Raw genomic sequence first — 9,953 nt, forward strand, 5'->3', positions numbered from 1 at the left:
ACTCTCATTTTCAATAGTTGCTTCTATGTATGCAGTGTCTGCTTCACTAACAATATTTGTTTCAGCCAGGTAGAACAAATACTATAATGGTAGGAGACCCACATATATTACCCAGATGATTACTTACCAGTGACTTTTATAATATAGTGATTAATAGAAAATTAGTGATTGGCTAAAATTAGCATTCATGCAAGCCCCTCCCCTAACAATCCATCAGCAGTAACGTCTATAACCGTGTCAATACCATGAAAACTAAATATTGTAAATGTTATGTCCATTTCTACAAATGCATAACAAAATGTATAAATCATAGGATGAATTTCGGGTCATTATGAATTTCATTTCATAATATTTCTATTGATAACAAGTTTGTATATCTCATTACGGGTCGTATTACTTATGAATGTACATGTGTAGTTTGGCACAAAACTAGGGTAATAACGATATGCGAGTAGATACGAAAACTACAGATAAATAATCGTGTGTTGATTGTAAATTTGTAATTAGTATGGATGCGATATTTATTTTTAAATCGTGCATTACGTTTGTGCGTGCATAATTACCCGATTTTTCCCAACAGTTTCTTTTTTGCATCTTCGCTACCCAAGGTCTAAGTTTATTAGGTAAAGCCTCTAAACAGACCATTGCCATAACGACCATCAAATATGCGTATTCTAACAGCGCCCACAGTAGTCAGTTGCGGCTAATCATTGTCCAATTAGTTTGCGTGTTATAAATTCCTCTTTGGAGTTTCATTTTTAACAAAATGGCGGCGCCCATGAATCGTGATATTTGTGATAAAATTGCGAAAGATTTCGGTGTTGGTGCCCTCAAGACTCATCAGATACAGGCAATCGACTCAGTTTTGTGCGAGAAGGATGTCTTCTGTTTTATAATTTGGTACGTCCAAGCTGATTGGGCGCCTTGTTTCGAGGCGCGTCCAATTAGATCTTACTGTTTACGATACGCAATTAGCCTATGCGATCCCGCACGGTATCGTGGAAAGGCATATAGGTCGAAGACACGGGACCGTGCGATTCGGACGATGCATCTACAGTTAGACAAACAAGTTGAAATGTATAAACACAGTTTTGACTGGATTTGATTGTGATTTGTCATAAACGACACGTACAATACTTGTGTGCAGTTGTAGTCATCGTTATTGGACAAAACCAACAAGTGAACATGTGCATTAGATGATCGCATTCTTTCGATGTCAAATACGATGCTAGTTCACTGCGTAAAATACAATGCTGATTTGTTTTTTATTGTATTAAAGTTTATTGTATTGAAGTATTGACGTTTCAGGCCATGACCTCTATCGTTCACTACTTGTAGACAATCCAATTTTGTTTGCATTTTTAAAACTATGCAATATATCTATTATATAACATCACGAAATTGTGGAATCTCTCAAAACTAAAAAAACAAAATGGACAAAACATGAAGCCGGTTTAGGTAGTCTCAAATCTGTCTCTTGGCACACTAAGTATGGGCAACAACGCGGGACAAAAGCTGTTGCGAGGGCGTAACCTGCTTACTTTTACACTGACTGCTTTAATTTAAAGCAGTGGGCAAGATCAACACAATTCTCATCCAATAATTCTTGAATCTTGACACGTATCACTCAGTAGCGAGGACAACACCCGATTTACGACTTCACTACGTAAAATAACTACCGACTCAAGACCGGGAAAGGGGGGGGGGTAATAAATATACACACACACACACCCACCCACACACACACACACACATTCGATAATATATTTTATACTATCAAAATGGTCTTTACAGTAATAAACTTTCTTTTTTCATAAAATGTAGGTATTAGTGTACAATTAGTTAAGACTTGTATTAAACCGCGTAGAAGGCAATCAACAATTTTATCGCAAACCCAAAACCCGCAAATGGTTAGCCAGACTACATAGAAATTGGAGTTCTGCACTTCTGTTTTCCCACAATAAAAAATACATTAATTACCAGATAACTGGGCATCCATCGAACGCAAATACACTGTACGTTAAAATGGTCAACACTTTAAACGCGAACTATTTGGTGCCCGAGATCTTCCGGTTTCCAAAAAAATATGAAATCACATGAAAAATCTAAAATACGCACGAATATATATAGGCATCAAGAAATGATGCTAATGATGAAAAAAGAAGAATAACTACAAACTGAAAAATACAAGTTAGAAAATTACAAGTTAGTTAGAAACTTAAATTGTTTAAATATTTACAATTTTGACAAAATATATACTAAATAAATTCCCATACTATTTAACGAACTGAAAGACTTTATATGTATTCGATTCACGTTTTTTCTGTAATTTTATATCGGGCTTCGCGAATAGCGAGCGGATTTTTTTTGTTCCTCGACGTAACTGTACACAAACTGTGACGCCCTTCGTATTGAATAGCGTCAACACACGATCGAGATTAATTCATCGATACGTTGAAGATTCAAATATTCACCAGGAATATTTGTAAATGGCCTGCATTTTCTTCACAAACTTTAAACGTTATTTTGTCATTGTAAACGAAACACTAATTGCACTAATTTAACATTAATTTAACACTAATTGCACTTGAAAGAACTATTAAGACCGCCTGATTTGCATAAAACTGAAGAACGATCAACTCTATCTGCAATATAATAAAGCTCATTTTTAGGGTAAATGATTTGTGTCCCCGTTATTGTAGTACGTTTTCATTATAGATTATACGTAATTTGAGAAATGTGTCCAGCACAAGTCTATATTTTACCTGGGTTTCTTTCCACATGATACAGCTATGAATGTGTGAATTTTATAAGCACATTATTATTATAACTCATTGGTCGTGTGCTTATGTTATTGTACTAGAACGATTGTTGCTTTTTTCCCTCTGACCAGCTTCACAATTCAGATGTTATGACGCCCATGGAATCCACTGATGTTGAAGGCGTGATTCGTTTAAAGGCACAGTCACAATCCGAACAGATGGTTCCCAGTGTTTCGGTGGACTTAAACCGTGGTATTCTTGAATTCTTTAGATTAGCGTAAATCTGACAAAAGAAATAGATCAGATGGTCCATTTGGTATATATATATATATATATATATATATATATATATATATCAAAAGAAAAACATTAATGTAATATTCTTTGTATTAACGTTCAAACTACAATTTTTTGTCAATGTCAATACCAGACGATGGAAATTTCCCGGAGTCAATATATAAAATATAATTCTCTATTGTTTTTTTTGTTTTTTTCATATACCTACATTGTCATATTTCAACATTTTCTATTAATACAGTCACAGTATCAACCCCAGGCCCAATATTTTACCTCATTTTCAGCGAATCCTACAGTGTTGGAATGAATGTGGCTGTGGTTGCGGTTCGAGTCCATCGGACTGACGCAAGCATTGTATTCGTATTCCCAGCAACTGTGTTTGAGTCGGGGATTCATCTTGTGACCGGATATGGTATATAGTGACGGTCTTCTATTAATCACTCGCTGTAATATATAAATAATTCAAATAGAACTGTTTCCATAGAAACGAGTTTTGAGTACTGGAAGGGGACAAATATTTGTTATTCGTTTTTTTTTTCACAAATTTAATATAATTCCCTACTATTTTTTTCAGAAGGTACAAAATATCACGATTAATAAACTCGTGCATGTAAAAAAAGCCACACACTTTATGTGACAGAAATTCATAGTGAGATCTCAGTCCACACTACATTAATATTTTCGCGCGTCAGTCAAGGTACGACTATCACTTCTTGGGTCGCATTCCAGTTTTAAAATGCAAGAAGACGTGTTTTTTTTTGTAACAGACTTGGAACTATACTTAGGAGACGTTAAAAAACTGGGTCAAGTGAAACAAATCAAAAATACAATTCGAAATATTGTGTATATTCACAATTATGCTTCAAATATGCACAGTTAACTGTCCTTGCAATTACATACACTCACCTCCAGGTTACTTTGCATTGGTGATATAACTGACAACCTGCGTAGAGTTTGGGGAGGATGCTGGGCAAACAATGTGCAAAACTTGAAGACGAATCCAAGGAATGAAGACGCCAATCCAATACATGTAGCCAATATACTAAGGTAGTGTACTGAAAAAGAAAAACGTGATTAAGTGAGAAATCGGGAGTATTCCTTCAAAATATGTCCATTCACTAATTAGAAAATAAAATGATGACGCATTGCTCATTACTGTGTGTCATATATCACCACTGTCAGAATTATTGATATTTATGACGTCATAGCTTAACATCAGATAACGTAAACCTCTATTCGCAAGTAATTTCATTTCAACAAAAGACCCCAAATTTAACTAAGTTCGTTTAATTCCTGCTCACCCAATAAGGCGATTATAAACATAACAGGAATTTGATAAATAGAGTGTTTACTTATTGTATTTAGTAGTGGCAACTTTGCAAGGCTTTAACCGCGAGACACATCGCTGGTAATCACGTGATCGTGCCAAACACTGCAGTGACTGGCTGTTTTCACTTTTAATATGGAGATTTTGTAACCATGGTAAAGGGAGAAGCTGGAGAAAACGTTACAGCGAGGGTTTACCTCAGCTGACTGCTTGTGTGAATAAAGCTGGACCATCTGTAATGAACTATTGTGTATTCATTTGGGTCGAATCTGGTATCTACGTGTAAGTGACATCAGCGAAGCGAGACGAAGTTTCCCGATCCCCGAACACAACGCTTGTGTTCATAACAATATGCCCAGTTGCACTAGATATGGTTAATGATTAATTCCATATTCAGCAATAGAACATGGGCGTACTGTGGTTTGATTATACGTACCAACGAAGTAGTTGTATTCTTCATCTTTGTCGTCACCGAGGTTTTTTTCAAAGTCTTTTTCGTTGTGATTGTCAGATACAGATTTATAGTCTGCATATTCGAGTAATATTATGTTGATGAAGCACATTAGTAGCACGATGCCGGAAGTGCTCAGCATAGCGGCTTGTTGGATAACCTGTAACAAAGAAGTTTCACAAAAAACGTCATGTGGTGGCGCTCATCGACGAAAAGCGCCACCACATGTCACTATACAATATACAAATTAGTGCAATGTTAACCTGCTTTCGATCTCGGTAGATTTAATATTTCTGTGGTAATACTTACCGTTGTGTGGCTTTCCTTTCTGGGAAAAATGCTCAATGCTATCATTGTGACGCCAGCAGCGAAAACCTAGTAATAAAGGGTTCGGTTATACGATCACCAGTATCAAAATTGTGTAAATTATTTCAATATCAAATTGACCATAAAGTTGATGTTGTATCTACTTGATAGGAGTTCTCATTTTGAAAGAAGCTCAACAGGTTCTAATTTTACCGAGGCATCAAGTCCGCAATGTTACTCACCACAACTCCGACCCAAACATTACATCCAACTTTGAAACTTGAAAGGTCGTTGAAGGAAGCAGTAATTCCGACTGCCGAAAGCATGGCGCCTGATATCATGTAGAGAATCGAAAATATGAGACTGGCAACAAGGCGGGCATGTACGTCTCTGCAAAAGGACATGGCTTGTTCCTAAAATTGAACACATTTTGTATAGTTTTGGTTACACGCGTAATAGAAATCAAGAGCGATTACTTATTTTCAACTAATATTAAAGGGCGATGGTTGTTGTGCCACGCATGTGTCTGGTATTGACATGGGTCTCGTATAAACAAAGATGACGATTTTGAGTGTTGCACACACAAACAGGTACAAACCGATAGTTTATCAAGCTTTAATTTGATATTTTTTGTGAATATTGAAGGAGTTGAATGTGGTAATTAGTGCAAGTAGCGCTCGGAGCAAAACTCCTACTTGTGATTTCATTAGAAAATCGCATTGGATTGTGGGAAAATCAATGTTCATCAACACAAATGCCACACGTGCGCGGCGCGACGACTACCGCCCTTTAACATGCAAGAAAATCCATAAATAAATGGAGATCGATGTAGAGAGAACAAAAAATGAACATTTGAAACTCATGCAATCAAGCTCACAACCTGAAACCCCCCTTTTGAACATGCATATTAATCAAACTTTCATTCGACTCACTGCCCACTAAAATTCACTATTCTATTCACGCTAGCCTTTGTTAACGCATAATACACCCGTCACCGGTGTCCATAAAATATGATGAGTTTTACCCAAGGCTTAGACTGTCACAACCCCTCCAGCCTATTTTTTTTTTTTTTTTTTTTTTTTAACTAAAACGATTTATATGTAATCAAATGCCGTAATGCGTTTGCGAAATGCCGTAAGGCTGTCACAGCCCTATAATTATGCATGCATCTGGATGACGTAGAAAAATTTGCATATAGTCGAAAGTCGTCTGCATGGCAACGTCAAATATGGATTTTAAATCTCACGTTTGTGTTTATTTGATCGTCTTGTGTCGACGGTTCCTATTCACTGTCTAATAATCCATCTCCAAGACTACAACTTGGGTCATTTTTGAATTCGAAGACAGTGCAGCCCAAACATCTTTAAAAAACATAGCACTCGCGCACTCGGCAAGTTGCATTCACTGTCGTCTGATGCTTCATCTGTTTTACTTCCCTGCGCGACTTGCGATTGGCTAGTAATTTCATGACGTCATTCGATCAATCACATTGACACATCATAAACGCATTTGATAAAATCACTTTAGTTGAACAAAAAACATCAGGCTAAAGGGAATGTCGAAAACCCAATGATATAAATATCGATACGAAACTAGTTTGCTGCAAACATTTGATTTTATAATTTTGTATTATGTCAATAAAACTAAGTAAAATGATAAACATTACCGAAAAAACAATAAGCATAACCAGGATAATAGTGTGCCGTCAGCACTAGGTTCGCTTGAGCAACCATCATTTCCGTTAACAGATTCGCCATGCCTGTGTGATGTAGCAGTCTGTTTTGTATGACGACAACAAATACAATTTGAAAACTAGTTACAACTGCAGCATGGTAGAATTTATGCAGCCACTCGTTGCATTTCAAATGGTCAAATGCTAGTTCCAGACCCATTATTATTTTACTCTACGTACGTCAATAGCGTGCCGTTGAAGTTCAATTTTGTTTCCACGATTTTTATACTCGATTCAAGTAAATTGTGGTCAGTCGTATTGTTAAAAGTAAAATTTATGTTGGCTACGATATCAAGAAGTTGTAACCTCAGACAACTAATAAATTGTTATTAGTTGTCCGAGATGTAATACATGATATATGATTGAACGCAAGATACATTTGACCTTCCCCTACACGACTACGTCAGAGGTGACTTTGTGCAGGTTTTTTTTTTCAAGCAAAATTGAGACGAAAAGATTACTTGCAGTATACCTGTTCCATTGAACCTCGGCTCATGCACCCAGGGCATTCGGTATCGCATACAAAGTGGAGAAATTGGCAGCACCGGCTCATGGCGACTTGGAAACGCGACTGGCTCGGCTGTGTGTCCTCGTGTTAAATGCGCTGTTTGTCTGTGTTCGAGAACGTACACTGCTAGCAATCACAAAGACAAGTAGCTGTGTGGTTATTAGAAGCAACTTAACCAATGGGAGCTGGTGATGGTAACCTGAGATTAAGGGAAATGTAACCTACTTTATTTTTGCTGCAGCAACTCAAGCAAACAAACAGTCAAGCTTGAACGGTGAATCGCCAGGTGTGATTCAGGTGATAGTAATTCGAGATCCCATTGGCTAACGCAGCCAACTATGTGTAATTAGACAAAGGGGATGAATGTGATTGGCAGTCACACATTTTCACGAGTACCATGGTGTCGATTGCGGGAGCCAATTCACACATTACATTGTGTGTAAATGTGTTATTTTTAACGTGTGTCTACAAATAGTCTCGACTACATACACTCCTTTTTTCGCACATATTATTAGAAGCATTGTGATCTGGTAAGGTAAGCCCAAGTTCATGGAAAAAAGTACTCACTTCTTTTTCTGCAGCAGCTCAGCAAGTTGTTAAAGATTCCAAGCAGACAGGCTTCAATGACCTATCACCAGGTGTGATTAATTCTAAATCCAATTGGCTATTTAAACGCGACCAACTTTGCATAATCAGTCAAAGTGGTAACTATTATTGGCTGCCTATTAGTGCACGTGTACCATGGTGTTGATTACGCGTACTAATTCACGCGTTACATTGTCGCATGAGAGTTCTTATTTTTAGCATTTGCCTGCAAATAGGATGACCCAAAAACAACTTTTCACATGAGGACATCCTATCGGACACCGGGGTTGGTTGGTTGGTGTCACACGCAACGTAATATTACCGTAATTGGTATAGTACAGGTGTGATGGTTCAAATACCAAAATGGCAACAGTAACAAAAAGACTTCCCTGGCGGCGATGATAAAATACGAACACGAAGCCAACAGATGAGGTTTCAACTGGTACTGCTATTATTATACTCTGCAAACATCAAGTACATAACGCGGTAAAACTCCACTACTCATATAACTAGATACTTAAACTCCAATACAATTCAACGAGATCTCCGATCTGATCTCAGTGCTGAACAACTCCCCTATATATACCCACTGTCTATAAATAGACCATTACATCAGCATACATAATGAGTCTGGAATTTACTACAAATTTCTAGAATGTTCCATTACCTTCTATTGCCTTCTACAGTGTCCTATTACCTGTTCAACCAGCTTCTAAAAATTCCACCCAGACACAGTACGGTTCTAGAACATTCTCAGTCACACGGAAGTGGTAAACAGGTCGTAAGCGACAGTTGGTTGATTGGAGGGATCTTATCTCTCAAGTTTTGTTTTCACTGACAAGTCAAACCCGCTAAATTAAAATTACGTGAACATGTAAAAATAACGATAGAACTCAGCAAATTTTCCCAACAAATTCGTGAACTTAAAAATCCAGTAATTATGCTTAGATTGTATAAAAAATAGTGAAATCAACTGCCAGTACAAAAAAATAGTTTAAGTATTCAAAACGTTATACAACTTGACTGCGTGTAATATATATTGAGTTTTAAAGAAGTTGGAGAAAGACAGTCAATGCGAAGTTACTTATAACATGGAGGTGCTTATAAGTTGCACGGTTGTGCCATCCAGAAACTTAGCAGTCTGACCAATAAGAGAGCGCCTATGCAGGTTTCTTCGACCAATCAAATTCTGTCTTGTACCTGCTATGATTACACTAATATTATTGAGCTATAATTATAGTATAGGTGATTCTGTGAATTTAAACTATTACAAGATGTGATTTATACCCGGTATTTCTTTTGATTTCAATTCGGGTGGTATACTACTTTTCAGGAATGTGACCCGGTGACATAGTCATCGTCATAGATAGTCGAACCTGTGTGGAAAGCATTCATATTGATAGGGGTCGAGTTTTGATGTTTGCTCTCAATGCACAGTTCTAATCCTTTCTTTCGTTTTTTTTTTCAAAATATATGTGAACAGACCAGAAACAGGTATATATTTTGGCTCCGTTAACGATATATTGGCTCATGTGTCGCTTTCACTGTAAAAGATTCTAGCCTCGTCAAATACAAACAATTGCTGAAATGTTTGATAGTGAAATGTTCTATGGTTATCTAACACACATTGTAATATATAAAAATGTCACCATTTTAAACCTTACTTACTATACCAAATCAGATTAATTGGCGCTGACGTTAAGGCACCACAGGCGTCGCGTCGTAACGTAGGTGACGGCAGTGGCCACTAGAGGTGGAAACGCGAACGATCTCCGGTTGAAATATCGAGTGTGGCTGTCTTCGAAAGAACACGTGTTCACGCACGAGAGGGCGCCGTCCGATCTGAATGGAACGTTTCGAAGTCAGTCGTCCGTAGTCACAGTCAGCTGGAGCACACGTGATAATAAAATAGATACGATATTTACTATATGGGGGCCGCCATCTTGAATGACGCATACAACTAAATAAGAGACAAGTTGTGAAAC

The 9,953-nt window shown here is 37.3% G+C and overlaps 1 protein-coding gene across 4 annotated transcripts; it reads right to left on the minus strand.

The window, feature by feature from the left end:
* Positions 1 to 1,782: 1,782 nt before the first annotated feature.
* On the minus strand, positions 1,783 to 8,701 carry LOC146732715 (uncharacterized). 4 transcript variants are annotated; one of them, XM_085492150.1, is made up of 7 exons: positions 8,636 to 8,701; positions 5,386 to 5,556; positions 5,147 to 5,212; positions 4,823 to 4,997; positions 3,966 to 4,114; positions 3,333 to 3,503; positions 1,783 to 3,045 (listed from the first exon to the last, which is right to left on the minus strand). In XM_085492150.1, exons 2-7 carry the CDS (start codon positions 5,545 to 5,547, stop codon positions 2,896 to 2,898), a joined length of 873 nt encoding a protein of 290 aa, XP_085348276.1. In that variant the 5' UTR covers positions 5,548 to 5,556; positions 8,636 to 8,701; the 3' UTR covers positions 1,783 to 2,895. The 4 variants fall into 4 exon arrangements, with proteins under 4 accessions (XP_085348276.1, XP_085348275.1, XP_085348274.1 ...); XM_085492149.1 differs by lacking the exon at positions 8,636 to 8,701 and adding an exon at positions 7,951 to 8,124; XM_085492148.1 differs by lacking the exon at positions 8,636 to 8,701 and adding an exon at positions 7,609 to 7,719.
* Positions 8,702 to 9,953: the final 1,252 nt, after the last annotated feature.

This window comes from Saccoglossus kowalevskii, chromosome 17 (genome assembly GCF_978046115.1).
Source record: "Saccoglossus kowalevskii chromosome 17, keSacKowa6.1, whole genome shotgun sequence".
Taxonomy (NCBI): Eukaryota; Metazoa; Hemichordata; class Enteropneusta; family Harrimaniidae; genus Saccoglossus; species Saccoglossus kowalevskii.

Coding starts and splice junctions, on each gene's coding strand:
- LOC146732715 (XM_085492147.1), bottom strand. CDS start 7,428: ATGAGCCGGTGCTGCCAATTTCTCCACTTTGTATGCGATACCGAATGC. Junction 4,998..5,146: donor GAAAGGAAAGCCACACAACG/GTAAGTATTACC, acceptor TCTTTGTTACAG/GTTATCCAACAAGCCGCTAT. Junction 3,504..3,965: donor CAATGCAAAGTAACCTGGAG/GTGAGTGTATGT, acceptor TATATATTACAG/CGAGTGATTAATAGAAGACC.